At 34.1% G+C, this 19,133-nt stretch overlaps 1 protein-coding gene and 1 long non-coding RNA gene across 6 annotated transcripts in view; one reads left to right on the forward strand and one right to left on the reverse strand.

Annotated features, from left to right (window-relative positions):
- Positions 1 to 62: 62 nt before the first annotated feature.
- Positions 63 to 3,637, forward strand: LOC142349357 (uncharacterized). Its single transcript, XR_012760820.1, has 2 exons — positions 63 to 427; positions 1,971 to 3,637. It is a non-coding gene; the product is annotated as an uncharacterized LOC142349357 (long non-coding RNA).
- Positions 3,638 to 5,873: 2,236 nt separating this feature from the next.
- LOC142349664 (ryanodine receptor 2-like) overlaps positions 5,874 to 19,133 on the reverse strand; it is a 227,570-nt gene continuing 214,310 nt past the window's right edge. For all 5 annotated transcript variants that reach the window (XM_075401386.1, XM_075401387.1, XM_075401385.1 and 2 more), the window contains 6 exons: positions 13,815 to 13,945; positions 13,199 to 13,461; positions 12,614 to 12,810; positions 11,797 to 12,220; positions 9,252 to 9,316; positions 5,874 to 6,621 (listed from right to left, as the gene is read on the reverse strand). In XM_075401386.1, coding sequence (XP_075257501.1) covers positions 6,367 to 6,621; positions 9,252 to 9,316; positions 11,797 to 12,220; positions 12,614 to 12,810; positions 13,199 to 13,461; positions 13,815 to 13,945 — 1,335 coding nt within the window. In that variant the 3' untranslated portion in view covers positions 5,874 to 6,366. The remainder of the gene's footprint in view (positions 6,622 to 9,251; positions 9,317 to 11,796; positions 12,221 to 12,613; positions 12,811 to 13,198; positions 13,462 to 13,814; positions 13,946 to 19,133) is intronic.

Below are 19,133 nucleotides of genomic sequence, written 5' to 3' on the forward strand. Positions count from 1 at the left end.
AATTGTATATACAGCGTTTGTTACCATAATATACCATAATGCTAGCTTAAAACGCTGTAACATTTGTGTTTAATGAAGTTACTCATAGTATATACTTATTTGTGTTGAATTGTGAACTGTATTACAACATAATTGAAGACAATGAAATGCATGGTTTAATTAGTGAGTAATGTTATCGTTTTCATATCGTATCCGAAAAAAGTATACTATTATTTGTATTAAAATGAAAATTTCCGACGTTTCTGACGACATTGTTTTGTTTGACTAGTGCATAATGATCGAATGAGCATACGCCCTGATTGACTACAAAAGGTTGTGATCAGCCCAGCCTTATTCCACTAGTTGCCAATTCTTAGTAATCATGCAATGATCCCCAGGCAGGTATGGCCCAGACGGACCCGAGTCGCGGACACGGAGGCAATACTAAGTGAGCTGCTTTTTTCTCCGGATTTCGACGTTTTTGCCAAAAATTGTCACTATATTTCTTTTTATAGTCACTGTTTTTCGCGTTGAAAAGCTTCCCGGATCTGAGAGTCATAGATTATCAGTACTGAATCACAAAAATTTTATGATTTTTTTTTCTGTTTCAAAAACTCTCGACTGGGCATTTTATAGCCTGATAATTTTAAATTTCACAAACTGTTTCTGGTTTTTTTCTTCTCAGACTGATTTTTTTCTGCTCATTAAGACGTTCAGCCTATTTCATGTTAAAAAAAGCGATGTCTGAACTAAAGAAAGGTTCAACTTAACAGAGTACAAAAGCCGAAAAATTTATTTAAAATCGCAGTTTCTGATGAAAATCAATAAAAAATTGGAGTTTTTGCATGTCTCAAGAGATCTAAAACTCACAATATCTCAGTTTGTTACAATTTGGCATTGTGTTCTCCATACTGCATTCTCCATATCCGCAGAGATTCTCCCTATTCGCAGAGATTTTTTATAACAGATATTTGCAGAGATTATACCATAACAGCAACCAGCAACGTGTATTCTCCATAACTGTATTCTCCCTAGCAACCTGGCTAACCGTATGTGTTTCATTCCCGGAGTTCTGAATCGGCTGTTGCACTTTGTACCTGCTCCAACAGCCGCAAGTTTGATCATCACCTGCCGTTCCACACAGAGATGCGTCTGAAAGTTCAGATGTCACGATTTTGAACGATTTATCAAAAATATGTCCCAATATGTCCCCATCAGGTACATCTGAAATGAATCAAACCAGCCAAGAAAGGTACCGATGAAGGAAACCTGGAAAATACATCACTGCTTTAATGATTTAAAAACGAAGGTGACACAGTTACAAATTGACAAAGGTGCTGTAGACTGCTTACACAGAACTCACAAAGATCTCACATAGAACTCACTTAGAACTCATATAACAAATGAGGATGGAGGAAGAGAGTTGGCTTTGCCAATCACCAGCTTCGTACAAATTCATCAGATACGGCAAGGATTAAAGCCGCTAGATGCCGATACCCCTCGCCTTCAACATCAAAATGGCAATCATAAGATTGAAAATCACTGGGTTTTATAAGCTTTGTACATTTGTAGTAAACACTCAAGTTTTCGCTCAAAAAAGTATTATTATTTGCACCTAACACATTATCCCTGAGAAAATGTTGCCCGACATTCTCGTGAATTGTTCTACTAAAATCCGTATGTAAACGTAATTAATTATAAATGAAAGAAAACGTACTTGAATAGCTGCAGATTGTGAAAATCTAACTCGTAGCAACTATGTTTGTTTTGATAAAAAATTCCTTCAGAACTAATTTTAAAATCATAGTCAATTGCAAAAACAAAGCCCAAGTTACAAGAATAATGTTGCACAGTCAGCACACATTGAATAAGGATATTCACCACTTAAAATTGATATTTCTTGGTTAAACACTACAATTGAACAACAACTTTGGAAACAACAACATCCTAAAATGGAAATCCTCTCAAAGAATTTTTTCATACTCTTCCAGCAGTTAGACTACCCGCTCAACAGCGGTAACACACCAAAATAAATGAAAGCATCTAACATTCCAACAACAACGATCAATCAGAACTGGAAACACAGGTACGAAAAGAAAAGCTGAAGACATTGTGGAAGAACAAACGAGGTATAATGAGAGCCAATGTCATTTCGATTTTGATTTTATTTTAGAGAACTTTCCTCTACTAAATTATTGCAGTTTTTATCTCGTCAAAAAGAAAAGCTACCTATTATAAATACAGAAAATCATGTAAGCATCAGGATTGGTTAACAAATAATAACTACCCATTGACGTTATATTCAAGGATCATCTACATGAACTGTTCAAAGAAATGGGCGATCCCAATAAGATTATCAGAGACGTACTTATAGCAATTTTACTACATGACAATATTAAACACAAGCCCCTGGAAAATGATCTGAACTACAACGGTTACTTCCATTGAAGGAAGCGAGACATTGACATCAGTAAATGAGTGAAAACCAAACAAACGCAACGAAGAGATATCGAGGCTCAACAGAAACTGCTTCAACAGAAATTATGGTTTTTGTTGCAACTAAAATCAACAATTGCGACGCCGCAGAGCAAATCATTCCTGCAAAAGAAGTTGACTAGAAAGAGCCTCGACAAAAAGCGGTCTAAAACAAATTTAGCAGGTCTCTAAGAAGTAATACTTCCAGCTGCAATAATGCTCAAGTAATACTTCCAGCTAAGTAAGGTACCATTCATCATCTCAAAAACCAACAGGACTGGACGCGCACAAGTGTTGCTCAAAAATATGAATTGGCCAAAAATGGAACGATTTGAATTGAACGTTCAATCTCCCGGTGAATGTGTTCAAAACATGAGCTTTTCCCTTCAAAAAAAATGTTTGGAAACGTTTGCAAGCGTCCGAAGGTTATCAACAGGCATGCAAAATGTCTTCTCGTCAACAAACTCTATTTCTTCACGCGCTTTATCATTGAGAAAACTCTCCCAAGAATGACACATGGGCCTTCCTATTTAATCTGAACTACTGGAAAAGTTGCTAGTCATCTCAACTATACCAAGAAAATTAAAAATGGTAAAATCAAAATTCAACACTGTCAGTGCGATAACAACTGTGTATCTCTGGAACAATCTTCAATATATCTCGTGCTATCCCAGTGAGAACACCCGAAAGAGCGTGCTATCGGAAGCTAACAAACACAGCATTTTCTTCACTAGAACTTGCATCCCCATGAAGCCTCAACATCCCAGTTCTTTCCTACATAACGAGAAAAAATTGTCTGCGCGCTGTTATGTTTTTGAGAATCAAGACATGTCTTCAGCAATTTCTGGATCTTCCTTTACGAAGAAACAAAACGAAGACCACAGACATCTCCAGAGCAACAAAACTGGCAACACGAAGTCAAGTCCCTGAAGTGGAAGCAAATCAATTGAAGCAATTAAAAATAAAATTTCACCGTTTTTACAACTTTTAATTCTGACAAGGTGGGGATTTTAGGTGATGAATCTTAATTACCACAGAAGAGCGAGAAAAGTTATATGCTGTGTGACCTATTTTGTTAGATATAATTAGTCTCGATCAGTGTCGTAATATATATTCTAATTTCAGGACGTATGTAATTTTTAGTGGAAACAAACTGAGTAAATTTAAATGTTAATTGACGTGATGCTGGGTAGAGCAGATTTTAAGGGCGCATCTCCTAATAAAAAACGGTGGGAGGTCTAAGTTTGGAGGTTAAATAATTCCATCCTACTGCTATTTGAAGTACTCTGTTGTTAGGGCGATAGACAGACTTAAATTGCTGCTCAGATAGTTTCCTGCTTAGCGGGACTGCTGCTTAAAGCAAAATATTACACTTGAAAAGAACGGCTTCGATGGTGCTTGTTTGGGACTGGTCTGATTTCCTTGAGCTACCATATGCTGGGGTCTTACATGTTTGAAAACTGAGTCAAAACGAAGGTTCATCACGAGGCTAATGACTAGGTCCGAATCGTTCCCTATGTCATTCGTGGAGCGGACTACTATTCGTCTTTTAGACAAATTTTTGCTTCAGAGTTTATACTAAGAAGAGGGGCGCGGATAGTTTCAGTATCCTTCACTTAATCTGCATATTAATAGCAGCATTGAATTAGCCGCCACCATAACTTAGTCAACAGTGTACAAAATAATAAACAACAATATGGCCTAAGAATAATTTAGTCTTTTGCACAATGTATTAGGCAACGCAGTTCAATTTTAATTTTCCCGTCAGTTTCGACTAGATCTAAAGTGTTTGAAATGTCGACCGTTAATCAAATTTCCGTAGTGTCGATAATTGTAGCGGAAATTATCCAGTTTGCAATACAACTCCTCCGAGCCCATTAAATCCGAATAATAGTGCTAGCAGGACAATGATGAGATTTACCCGTAAAAAACATACGAATGTCACCATTACAAACAAGAGGAAGCAATGCTGGCCTGGGATGCAGAAAAAGGGATTTAACACACTGCAAAAACTGGCAAGGTAATATTTGGCTCAAACAAAAGTGTTAAGTCTTATAAGTTCCGTACATTTGAATCCAGATGTCAAGTAAAAATCTGCTTTCCTTTTCATTTTTTTATTGTCATAGCCAAATTCAGTGTTTTTTTAAACAAAGCCTTAAAATTTAGTTTTAGCTGAACGAGTCCTATTAGTTTTTTGTTGAGGGTTGTTCATCTTACAAACTGGTAGCGAAATTGTACCAAAACTTAAATCAGTTGGATCTTTTCATGGCAAATGCAAATTAAGATGAGTTGAACTGTTTATTACAAAGCATATGCGCTACATCACCACCTACAAATTAATGGATGCATTTTATTTAATTTCTCAACTTGTTAATTAAATCAGCGGAGTGGAATATGGTAATGTTTCAATCATATTTGGCCATCACATGACCTTTGGTCGATCATCAATTAATTTTTTTGAATTTTACGTCGTGTTTTAACTTAGACTTTCGTTCCCTTCTTCTGTTTCTTAAATTTTTAAATTACGAATTATGATCAGAGTCATAACTTTTTTAATTAGTTACTCTTCAGTTGTTCTAAATCGTTTCTTTATTTAAAGATAGCAATTCAGGAGATGTATTTGAGTTGAATCCACTGTGAGAAATTTCGTTTTCTTATGAAATTCCGTAAGACTTTCAATTATAAGCATCGTAAATAGCAAATGACTTTAATTCTCAAAAAAGTGATAAAGTAAAATCCTTCGGTGGATGTACTTAGAATCCATTGAGAAAAAAGATAATAACTATCAATAATGTAATGAAGGACATTAATTTTTAATGTTAAGATGTGATTACAAAGATATTTGATGCCAGAGTTTCATTTTTATGGCTAAAAAAGTACTGAAAGCATCAGAAATTGTCAACTAAAAATTATGAAAAAACATTTGTTCTTGGATCAGTAGGATAATTTTTAATGCAAAGAGTATGCAATACTGATATTTTCCCAAGTTTCATTCATTCCGAATTAGGTTCAATTAGGATGTTATTAAATCAAGTGCCTCAAAAATATGTGTTATTATTAGCAGCAGGAATTAGCAAAAATTATTAGCAAATTAATTTTTTAAATAAAAACTATCACGAAAAAAGCGCCATATGGCCGGCTTTTCGCATGTCAAATGTCACGGAGTTTGAACTCTGTTATCCTAAGAACAATCAGAAAATTCAGAAAACGCGGCAATAAGTAGAGACGACCTCTGGCGCGATTCCTAATGATTACAGACTGGAGCTCTCAATTCAATTTTGAAATGAAATATATGGCTGAGAACCTGTTCCTGGTACCTTCATGTTTCGGTCAGACTCCTTCGCCGTCGAGAATTGTTATAATAGTTTAAGGAGGTCTAAAATGTAATTTAGAGCTTCTTGGTTGAAAAAAGAGGGAAATAAAGCAGGCACTGTTAAATTTGTGAGAATTAAATATCATTTTCAATGATAGCTACGAATGAATATTTCGAATTATGCTAAAGTGACGATATATATTCATTAGGCCATAAAACATGCACACATAGCAATTGAGGATTTTTTCTGTTCCGCCAATTTTAGTACGAAATTCAGAGGCAAATATACTTTATTGTATCATATTTATTGCACAAATAAGCGACTTTTTAAGTATTTTAAGCAGCATAACTGGCGAAGTGTTTTCCCGTTTCGACATACAATCTAGACCAGATTCAATAATGATAATAAAATTGTTCTTTATAATAAAAAATGAATGATAATTATGTACTTGCACACAATACCACAATGCCAGTTGAAATCATGTCAACGTTATCGAGATGTGATATAAAAAAAGCAATTTGAAAAGATCTACAAGATAGTTTGTTTCAGTTTGTAATGACAATTTTTGAAAATTGAGAGAAAAAACTGAAAATAGGTTCTAATTCTTCAATTCTTCTTCGTACTGTTTTCTGAAACAATCTCCTAACGGGAAGAAATCAAAGTTCCTGGCTTGATACAAATTCCAAACGTAAGTTTCTTGTCCAGTGAATTCAGTTTCGTCTTTGTTGATTAAATACATAAGGAAGAACATGTAATTTGCAAAGTTGTGTTCCTTTTCGCTGTGAATTTCGAATCCATGCGCTGCTTGTTCGTCGAAGTATTCCTTGCCGAGACCACATATGAAGCACTTGTTCTGAAACAGAATTAAAAAACATAGATGGAAAAATCCTGAATAACAATTCAAAGAAGTGAATGAAAAAATAAATGCTCCTGACCTGAGCAGCGAACCAAGTGAGCATTACGAGCCAAGCAAACAAACATAATTTCATAGATCGGGAGAAAACAAAAAATAATAGCAATTAAATTGTAGATGCTTTTGGGATAAAAATGATAAACACCAAAATTTTCCATCAAAAAGTAAGAACAAAAAAACTTGTCAAAAAAAGACTGCTTGACAGATTTTTATAAGGAACCTGAGATTCTTTGTAATCTAGAGTTTCTCTGTATCAATGTCTTTTTAGAATTATTATAACTGTAATAATAAAATCTAAGGACGAATGCAGCACAACGCTCAAAAAATTGAACTGAAAACTTAAGCTCAGATATAAAATATGAGAAAAAATCGGAACAATATCTGGACACGTATTGCAGAATAGGAAGGCATGCGCTCTCAATTTGTAACTTTTTTTTATCACTGGTGCATTACCCCCCGGCTAGATTCGCAGTGGATGATCGATCCAAATAAAAAAAAATCGTGAGTTAAAATAAAAGGTTAAGTAACTGTTGGTCGATTTCCTTGTAACCTCTATATCCCTGTCTTAACTTATCTAAAAAAATCCGTTCTATTCACTTTCTATGTGATAGTTTAACAGATGCTAGGTTAAAAGATTGAACGACAACAGATCGAAAGCGAAAATTGGGAAAATAGATCAAAAATTAAATTGTTTAAGTTGCGCATTGGCAAATCAGATTTGAGCGCTCATTTACTATACAGCATATAACCTGTTCTCTTGTGATAATTTGTTCGGTTGTGATAGATTCTTATCAAGTCTTACGGGCCGCTAAGGCATGGCCATGGCTCGCGAGGCATGGCCATAATGTGGTAATTATATTGCAGCTCGCAGATAATGCTCAATATCAACCAATAAGAATAGAGAATGATTTTCGATCTATTGTCCCAACTTTTCTGTTTTTGATCTGTTGTCCTTTCAATCTATTGTCCGGTCACCATTTTAACACATTCTATGGAAAGGAAAGAACACCCATGTTTTACAATTATATTGTTTCGTTGTTTTCAATAAACGTATAATAACCCTCTCAAATCAATTGCCGTTCTCTAGTAATATATTCGAAAGAGAAACCCGAGAAATCAAAATTGTTTTGAAATAAAAACCCAAAAAAGACAGCATTTGTCTGCTCGCTGAGTTTGCTGACTCTGTGATTATACTGAAACTTTAACGGAAAGTTATCCGAAAGACCTGCTGTTCAACGTCCAGAGTCAATTATTTTGTAACAGTAATAAAAATTTAATTCTTTTGATAAATTTGACGTCGGTGTTTGGCTCAAATTACTTTTTTCTTCGATTTTGAACAAGAGCTTCTGAGAGCCCCAGTGAAATTCACAAGCCATGTGAATCAAAATAAACAAAACAGAAAAAAATAATTTCTATTTGTCATTGTGTATATACACAGAAACACAGACGCGCGCACACACACAGACACACACGCGCACGCGCACACACATACACACACACACATATATATATATATATATATATATATATATATATATATATATATATGTGTGTGTGTGCGTGTGTGTGCGTGTGCGTGTGTGTGTGTGTGTGTGTGTGAGTGTGTGCGCGCGTGTGCGTGTGTGTGTGTGTGTGTATGTGTGTGTGTGTGTGTGTATTTCATTAGAACTTCATGCTTTAGATGAAAACGGGAAAAATTTTAGGAAAAACAGAAAAAAGTATAAGTGTTTCATATTTTAAGCATTTTCAGGGAAAACTGTGCTGGCACGGTGACGAATGTGACCAGAGAAGTTAGAGGATGTCGAACGACATTCCATCTCTCTAAATCCTGGAAATTCACATTTTGATTATAAAACATTCATATGAAGTAATTTTTCAGCAATATTTGGCCTCAATGTTTCATAGAGCGTTTAATTTGTGTTTTAACAGTCAGGATTGAAAATGACGTGCCAACTACTTATACGTCTTTTTGGATCTATTCTGTTTCGGCCTCCCCCCAGTATTTTTTATGACCCCCAGTTACAAATTATATGTTGTTATATAGCACGTTACTATGTAAGAAAATAGCACGTGCGCCTGGGGGTCATAAAAAGTTATGCTCACTAATCTGGGGGGGGGGGGGGGCAGAATAGATTAGATCGTCTTTTTTTTTTTATAAAAAGGCAAGTTTCTTAAATGGACTTTATATAACTTTCCGACAGATGACCTCATCTTAGTAATCGTGATATGGACTCTAAACCGTGCCTTAGAAATATATGAGTACGACCGTGCAAGAAATGTAAAATTTTGGGGGCATGCCCAACCGATGTGCTGACTTTCCAAAATTTAGATCCTAATTATGAAATTTTACATCATCGGCACTTTTGGTTACAAGGAATCTTACGAACACCTGAGTCTTTAAGATCACTGCTCAGTGACTCAATGCCTTCCTCACGCTTTGAGAGTTTTTCCCGTTTATGAGGACAAAAAGTCCAATGGTCCGAAAAAAATTGCATAAAAGCAGAACGCCAAGACCCAACTAGTTGCTACAAAGCGTGCTTTAGAGCTATCAAACATTTCTTAGAATTAACCTCTAAGTCTTCTTTAGTCTGCTCCAGTTGCCCCCTCAGCTCTCCGAAGGCGTCAATAATCAGACCTGAAACAGCAATAAATATCTTTTCCCGTTATACAGACAAAAGTCAAAAATTTTGTTATGACCTTGGCTCGACATCAAAAAACCCTGGTTACAAATTTTGCACAAGACATGATTGATCAATTATAAATTTGCCCAGGATAACACATTATTTACTAGAATTTTTTCAAGTTTTGTTCAAGCCGATTGCGAAACAAACGTTGGCTAGCAGATATAGGTTCAGGTCAATTTTATCAAAAGGACCACCATTTTGCTACAACTTTGTTTACATTTTCATGTTTAACAAATTTAATTTGCAATTGTTCGCTGTTTTTGTACCATGTGGCGGAATGCAGCTGGTTTGAAACAATGAACAGCGGGTCAAACTGCTTCAAGGAGAGAATTTATGTTAATCTTAGCAGTCAGAATCACTGTTGTATAAACAAAGTGTCCTATAACATGCAAAACGTTGCTCTAAAGAACATACATTCAGGGAACATTTTCAAAGATTAAAAGTAGTAAATTAGCTAAACCATGATCTAAAAAAACTAATTGACCCGAATAAACTAATGGTTGAAGTACAATTAAAAAAGCAATAGCTTTGTAGCTAATTTGATGCCTTTTAGCAGTCAAAAAGTAAATTTCAAGTCGAAAAGTAATTTCAGAAAACAAAAACAAAGTAAACACACTTTTACGCGTTGGCAATTGTTACGTGGAAATTTGCCAAGAGAGTTGCCAGGGTTGGTACTAAAAATGATAACTGCATTTCAGTGATAATACGAAAACGGAAACCCTAATATCAATTTTAGAAAGGAAAAATTAAAACATTATAGAAATGGCTCTAGAACGCGATAAAAAACTTAAAAGAGAACGAAATAACTGAGATATGTGCATAATTTAATAGATTATTGCTTGCATGAGAAATAACATAAATATTAAAAAAAACCAAAAAGCGAAGTAATTAAAAATAACTGACAAACATCCGTCGAATTGCCTAGTCAAACGCAAAGCGCAAATGGGAAAATTGTACCTTTTGTCAGCCGCAAGACGGTATCATTACACTAGGAGGTTTAAAATAGTGATATTAAGGGATCTGTATATATACAAATGTATACAAAAAAGACCAAAAGATCTTGAATTACAATTCAAACATCTTTCATTGACTAAACCAACGGATCTTTTCCGTTTGTGCCCCCCCTCCAGTTTAGTGGGTGCATATTATTTGTACCTCCAAGAAGCACGTAACGTATTTTTACACAATGAATTACTATGGAAGGACACGTGCTCTGTAATTGGGTGGTGCATAATGTACAGGGGGTCACAAACGGAAAAGATCCAAACCAACTATAGCGGTTAAGTACTTGGAATGGATTCGAGGAACCAGTTAATAGAAAAGGTCGATCGAAAAACAAAAAGTGGTAGACAACAAGTGGTCAAACTGCTGCCGCAAGTGAACAAAAACTACTTTTGAGAAAGCGAACTTCTGTTCAACCACCTTTTTCTGACTCTACTACAAAAACTCTAGAGAAAAATTCTGCCGCAGTTGTTTTTGCAGTGACAAAAGTCACCACCCCAACTTGACTTCTAATTATCAAAATGTGGAGATATATCTATAAAAACATAGCTCGAAGACTCCAAATCCACTCCAGGTGAAACTTAACTTGCGCCCTGGCAAATTGAACAAAAAAATATTTACATTATTATGCCATTGAATTTGAATAAACAAAAGCAGGGAAAATATTAGAAGGGAAAAACGAAGTGTGATAACACTTTTTAACCGCTAAAGTTAATTTTTGTTTATCACTCGACTACTAAATGATGCACCACAATATAACAACTATACATCATATTGGGGAAAAAATCCAGCAAAAAGAAAAAAATCCCAAAAAAATTACGCCAGACAATATAAACTTATAAAGAGTATACGAACACCACTGGAAAGCGTCTAAAAAGGTGAAATCACAAAAATAGCCTAAGGTTGCATTAAGAGTCTCATATACCATTGGCCAAAATTTTTCAAAACATACAAACAAACATTAACTTGTTAATATGGTTTAAAAAACCATTATACCACAGACAGTTAGTTAAAAACCAAAAAAGACCACATAGTTTTCACGGGCGGTATTGACTTTTACATCTTGTTTTAGATACACTACAAAAAATATTGTTCAAAAAAAAAGACGCTCCACCAATGCTTCGAGTCGTAAAAAGACAGAGGCACAAAACATTTCAAATTCTTTGAACCGTCAAAAATTGAGAGCCCAGAAGTATAGCTGCGCTCGGCAATTACAACTTTGCGGCTACAACGGACTTAGTTTATCTACGAGTTTCTGTTTTTGTTCAGACATTCACTATTCATTTTTCACTGAATATTGTTTTTGAAATTAGTTTACTATAATTGAGCTTTCGTGTTAAGTTGCGCATCCAAGTGAGCAACTATGAATACAGCCCAAAGTACTGACAAACGTTATGAGCAAACTTATGACCAAAATTATGATACGTGCCTTGAATGATGGCCAACAGGATGACAATGACAAAGAAGAAAAAGGTCATGTCAAAGATAATCCTCATGTACATCAACTCCTGACCATCTGGATCCTCAATCTCATCCCCGATTCCTCCACCCGCTCTCAACCCGTGATGCAAGTGGAATATAAAACATTGCCACATATTGGCACACTTTTGCTGCTCCATAGATCCAGAACCAGATTCCGAGGAGACGACCCCAGTGGCATGGTCATCGGAACCACCCCCGAGGACACCCTGAGTTGCGGATGCTGTGTCGTTGACGAGGAATCCGATTGTTGGAGCTATGACGTCAGAGACGGCGTTCTCGGCTTCTTCGATGTAAGAGTCACGGAAGAAGTTGAATGCGACAACTGTGTAGAGATAGATGACAATGGAAGTCAGAAGAGCTGTCAACACGAGCTGAAACACGGATTGAGTTAACGCTGTTCCCAGCTAAATTCGTCAGCTACTCTGTTTTTCACTTCTTATTAACCTGCAAGGATCATATATGACGTCATACACCTCATACGCTATTTCTTTGTACGCTCCTTGTATGATTGCTAGGGAATCAACTATGATTCTGCATGGTTGCCAGGACATCATAGATGACCATTGTTAGAATGCTGAGAGAGAACAACCTAATGTAAATTATGCATAAATCGTTTTTGTATTCAAGACTTTTCTTATATTCTACGCTATAAAAAGTTGTTTTAAAAAGGACTTGCAATAAAAAATGCCCCCCTCCGCTATAAATAGAATAGATTGACATGCTCTTACAAGTTTAAATTTCATTTTGCTTTACTCTGTTCATACCTGTTTTCCATTATGCGTGACAGATCTCAGTATAGCACTGAGGTCTTTGTTCCCAAATGCAATGTCCATCAGATGGATTGCGAAGAAGAACCGGGAAAAGTTTCCTGCAATCGAGAAAAGGAAGTAGAAGAAGATGTAGAGGAAGGCCTGGTCACTGAAGATCACGCCAAATTTCCACAAGTTGTACTGGTAGTCATCTACACAAACAACAAACAAAAAAACAATAAACAAATAGTAAATTAAGTGAGCTAATCACCATGCTGCAGTCTGCAGTCTGCAGTCTATTTCCAAAGAACCAAATTTTTTTTCATAATTTTTTCACAGTTGTATGCTATGTATTTTCATCTCTTACATTTCAAATTTCGCTTAGAGCAGAATCAGCACGTTGAAAAAAAAATAGAATATCAACCGAATTATTCATTGTTGGTAAGATTCTTGATAGGGAAACATTAGGAACCGCTCCGAGCTTGTTGGAGGCTTGCGTAAATTTTAAGAAACAAGGTCTCGAGATAAAAGACAAGGTATCGAGACAGGGCCTCAAGGTCACAAGAATAATGGTCTCGAGGTATAAAGACCCTTACTCACAATTGGCAAGGATTCCGGAACTGTTACTATTTCCACCACTCTTGTCAGATCCACCCGAAGAACCATCCGGGGTTCCACCTCCCCCTCCTCCGCTTGACGGCTGTGCAGCTGAGGTTCCTCCTGGTGTTGAAGATGCTGCCGTTGAGGATGTGGCATCCTGGGTTCCCAAGATGACGTCAATCTCCTCCTCGCCCACTGCTTCACTGTACTTACTCTTGGCTCGCTTCTTCACAAACTTGTCCCAGAAATTCATAGGGAATGACCTTGAAACAAACACACGAATAGTTTTTATACAAGTTTTCAAAATTCAGTTTTGGTTATAAAATATCCGACAGTTATTGGGTATGAGTGTTATATCTTCCGGGTTATATCTTCAAAAACTTCGAGAAGCCCACAATAAATAACTGAGCAAAAATATTCACAACTGCCGAGTTCAGTGATGCAAGAAAAAAAATCAATTCCCCTCCTCACCGCACACAATTTTTTTTACGCTGTACGGGCAGATTTTTTGAAAAAGACATTGGGTCATTTTTTGAGATTTAAAACACTCAAACCCTCAAAAAAGTCATTTTTCCTATCCTTGATAGTTAACGGAAGACGAAAATTCAGTTCTCACCTGGAACTGATGACTAGACTGTCCAATTTGGCCCTGAAGTCGTTCCACTCTGGCTGTGTTGTCAAATAGAGTCCCTCGAACTCCAACTTCCGACTCACTTCTTTCTCTCTCTGGAAGATCACCAGTGGGACCTAGAAAAAAGTTTTGCTTGGACAAACTTATGCGCATTTTGGCTATGATAATGATTTGTATAGTTTCATAGGAGGTAAAACTATCCATTACAATTCATAAAAATATGAAATATTTGAATGTGTAAAATCTCAAATGTTGAATTACACTCGTTAACAAAAGTAAACATTCAATTGGCAAAATTACTCAGTAAACTACCTGTTTTTGAAAAGCGTTTTTCCGGATGATTCCAATTCCCGCTTTCTTTAATATTAACATGAGTTGATGGAAAAACTACAGAATTTCATTAATTTGAATTCTAAAAATATGACAGCAGTTTTTATGGTGAAAATCTTGATGGAAGTTCGGCAGTTTTCTGTAAAAAGCAGTTAGTCGATTTCAAAGTAAAAATTAACGTGATAAAAAACTCTTGAAATTACAATGCAAATAACTGTTTAAAACGTTGAAAACATGATCAAGATTAACAAATTTAACGTGAAACTCAGCTCGTTGCATAGTACAGAAATCTGGCAAATTTCAATTTGGATTTTCTCCGTAAGTACTGCTGTTATTTTTCTAGAAAAATCGAGCAATTTAAGATTCTATAGATTCTCGGTCGACTCATGTCAAAATTAAGAAAATACGACGACGGAATCATACAGAAAAACTTTTTACAAAACAGGTAGTTTACTATGTAGTTTTGCAATTTGAATGTTCATTTTTACTGAATGTAACAGATATCAATTTTCGAGAACCCTAACTTTCGCTGAAAGGCTAAATCTTAACACCCAAAATTTGTGCTTTTTACATTCTTTAAGCCTCGTCGATCAAACTATAATAATGTGCACCATTTTATTATTCCGACCCCTCTTAAGGGTGCAGGAACTATATATTCAACTGGTTTTTTTGTTCCGACAATTTTGGCCGACCGATATATTCATCGTAGAGAGTTGTGAGTGGTATCATTAAAAACCCATCCAGCGTAAAATACGATATTAAAATTTTAATTTCTAGCGGAATTTATCGAGGTTCAAATTTTTGTGAATATTGAGATATATTTGATGTTTTTATTCACATTTTCCGGAAGTTTTATCAAAAATTTAATCAATTTTGTTAAACTATGTTACAATTGTTAACAATAGTGTTGTTGATTTGATTTTTAAAAATAAAAATTTATTGTTTACTATTTTGATTAATTTTTTTGGCTAAAATTTTGGGTAAATATTCACCCTGTTTCATCAAAAAATGCACGAAATAAGCTTCTTTGGTCCACTTTGCTTAAATGCCAGAATTACACATAAAAACACCACTAACATAATCTTTATAAACTCCAAGGGGGCTAATCCTACTTTCATTTCCATTGAGAGTGCTCTGGAATTAACATTTTGCCGTTTTTTGCTAACTTGTCTCGATGACTATCAAAAACGCAGCCTTTATTTTTGATATTTTTCACTAACAAACTATCTATATCTATAAAATTCGAAACAAATGAGTGTTCTCAATGGACAAACAGCATTATCAAGGCTAGTTTCGGTCCAATCGAGGACTGTTGCAATGCAAAAATAATTCGAATTGTAATCAGTCGGTCTTTTTTTTTTAAATAAATCGATCCTTTTATGTTAGTTAAAAAACAAATCAATTCAATTCAAAGCTCACTGGTGATAGGTCCAACTGACTTTTTAAGCAGTTCCTAATTAATGTATCTAATTTTTTACTCGAAAGCTTGTGGTCGATTTGACTTTTAAAATTTTTGTTTTTTAAATAAACGAGGGCTTTTTGAACTTTGCCACTATTTTTCTCTTAATTTGGTCAATTTGTAGCTTAGTGTCACAAGAAAAGAATGCTGCCTCTTTCTACTGAACTAAATGGTCATCTTTATTGCAGTCTTAAGGTCAAATTTTGACTTTCTGGCGTCGATATTACCAGATATCACAAAATATTTTTGACTTTTAGGCATTTGCCCATTTTTCACGCCTTTTTCTCGTTTGTTCACCTTGTGTCATTATTGATAGTTCACATAACAAATTACTGGCGTTAAAAATAAGGCAGAAATGAGAAAACCAAAATCTCTAAAAGTACAAATTTTGGTTTTAACGGCTTCGACACCACTTTCTCGAAGAATTTGATTGAGATTTCTTTCTACTTTTGTCTTTAACTCTCGATTTCATTTTGTCTTTTAGTTAGATGAAATTTTCTGGAGATTGACAGGTCTTGCAGGTTTTTTATGGAGGATTAGATGAGCCTATATTCAGATTTGAGTAGATACCTGATAGCTTTCATGACTTTGAAAGAAATTGTTTAAAAACTTCTAACTTCGCTTTTTGTTCTTTCTTTTGAGTGTTTGTTTAACCTAGTCTCGTTAATTAAAGATCACATATGATATTATTGGCTTCGAGAGAAGTTGTGAGTGTACAGAATCGAAAAATTTTTCGAAGATTTTGTTATGACTGTACTTGCTTCGCAAAGAAAAGTATATTAATTTTTGATTTTTGTCTAAATTTGAGGTTGTTTTTGTAAAAGTAAGATATTAAGGTATATTTTGAATAGTTAAAGGTCTCAAGCGCTTGCTTTGAATGAATTACCGAACCTAATTAATTACTTCGTTTTGTAGGTAATGGATTTCATGACTTTGAAAAAGAATTTTTTCGAAAAGCACAATTTTTTCTTACTTTATTTTCGCTTTTTTGTCATCTTTTTACATAATATCATTCATGAGACGTCATATAACAAACTCTTCAGATTCGAAGAAAGGGCAACCGAATATACTTTGCGGCGCAGAAAAAGGCTTTACGGCTTCGACAGTGTTCTCTCACAAGTTTCATTTGAATTTTTTTCAGCTGCTAAACTTAAATAATCCAAACGTTTAATCATTACTGATGTCTATATAGAGGGCATTAGCACCATTCCTTGTTTAATTTTTCTTGTGATTACAAAAAAACAACAAATAGAGAAAACAAACAAAAATTCACATGAAACTTGTTTGTCTGTCTAACAGTTTTCCTAACTTTGAAATTAATTGTTTTTAAAAATATAAGCGAATTTATCAACTTTGCTGTTTTTTTTTCTTTTTTGTCTAATTGTAACCAAGCCATATTATGGACTTGTGCAAAATCTTATCTATTAAAGTAAAAGTTATTTGGATTAGTTTCAGTTTTATCTGATGCTATCTTGACTTTCTTATTACCTTTCTTTTTTTAAAAAAAATGGTCATAATTTTTCGGATGTAATTAATGTTTGTTGTTGGTGTTTGGTTTTGTTGTTCGTCTTGCCTCGTTTTCTTAATAATGGAAGAACACATCAATCAAATACGGCATTTTTTACACCATGTTTGCGTTGAAGGCGATAGTTTTGAAAAATACTTGAACTTTTGTGGTGTTCTATCTGTTCTCATGTGGATGAGCGGGGTCGGAAATTTATGTGCGCACCTTACGGAGCCTCCTTGTTAACCTTTTACGTTAGCAGAGCCCATTTTTCAAGAATGTGAACACCAGTAATATTTTTCTGAATAAATTGAATTAACAGCTACAGCCAGAATTATATCGGCGAACCAGGAGAAATTGAAAATTCTAACAATGCTGATTGGAATTTAGACACTCTTTATGTATTTCTGCTAATTTATCCTCCTTTATATCATATAACTTTAGCTCAATCAACGGCCACCAGCTGTTAACTAACAAATATCTAATTTGATTCTAGGAGCACATTGCAAAATATTCACAAAATATTGAAAAAAAAACAAATTATTTTCAAAGATTCCAGTAATCTAGAAACTTCTGTAAAAGCAAATCGTGATCATGTTTGCGCAGCAGAATTAACATAGTTAACCATGTTTAAACCATGGTAAACATAGGTTTAACGCCATAGATTATTTTTTTCTCAACTTTAAACGGCGAACTATTTATTTTTTTTATTGCAAATTTAGCATTTCTCTAGCTCAATTTCATCCGTTTCTGCTGAAGTTCATTCATTTGTGTTAGTGGTCATTGATACACGCCTTTCTCGCAAAAAAAGTAATTTGTTTTTTTTTTTGAAAAATTGCTGACTCTTAATTTTTTCTCTTTTTTGATGATTTGTTTGAACTAATAAAAAAACTCCTATTGAACAGCCCAAAAACGGTGTCCCGAGAAAAAAGATCTTACGATCAGTTAGTTTAAACTTAAATTGCATTTTCGACAACCCGATTTGGTTTATAATATAAGGAAAATCGATAAATTGGCTTGAAGTTTTAACCAGCAGACTCCTGAAAAACTTGATTTCAATAATTTGGATTCAAGTCAGCAAAAAATGGTAAATTAATTATAGTCAATTATCAGAAATGATTCAGGAAATTTTTAGCAATTTTGAATTTGCTTTGGAAAGATTTTCTTTTTGTAATTATTTAAAAAACTGTTCGTTTTGAGTTTTCAATTTATTAAAAGGTAAAATTTGCTATTTGTTTCAGTAAATACAGGCTCTTTATTTAGTTTTTTTGCTCAGAGTTTTGTACTTCTTCAGTTGGTTTTCGAAATCTAAATTCTCTAAAATATAAAATAACGCAGAAAACATAGAGAAAAATTCTGTATATATATATATATATATATATATATATATATATAAATATATATATATATATATATATATATATATATATATATATATCTAAAATATTTATATATTATGTTTATATTTATAATTATATTGATATTTAAATTTATATATTATATTTATATAAAATATATATATATATATATTATATATTATATGAAAAAATTGCCAACTCTTTATTTCTTCTCTTTTTTGACTCTTGGTTTGAACTCATAGGAACCTCCTATGGAACTCCTATTTTATATACATTTTATAGATATAAAATGTTTATATATTAAATTTACATTTATATTTATATTTATAATTATATTTTATATTTAAATGTTATATTTAATATATATATATATATATATATATATATATAAAAATTGCTAACTCTTTATTTTCCCTCTTTTTTGGTTCTTTCTTTGAACTCATGGGAAACTCCTATGGAACAGCCCAAAAACGGTGTCCCGAGAAAAAAGATCTTACGATCAGTTAGTTTAAACTTAAATTGCATTTTCGACAACCCGATTTGGTTTATAATATAAGGAAAATCGATAAATTGGCTTGACGTTTTAACCAGCAGACTCCTGAAAAACTTGAATTCAATAATTTGGATTCAAGTCAGCAAAAAATGGTAAATTA

This window comes from Convolutriloba macropyga, chromosome 11 (genome assembly GCF_964194025.1).
Source record: "Convolutriloba macropyga chromosome 11, txConMacr16.3, whole genome shotgun sequence".
Taxonomy (NCBI): domain Eukaryota; kingdom Metazoa; phylum Xenacoelomorpha; order Acoela; family Convolutidae; genus Convolutriloba; species Convolutriloba macropyga.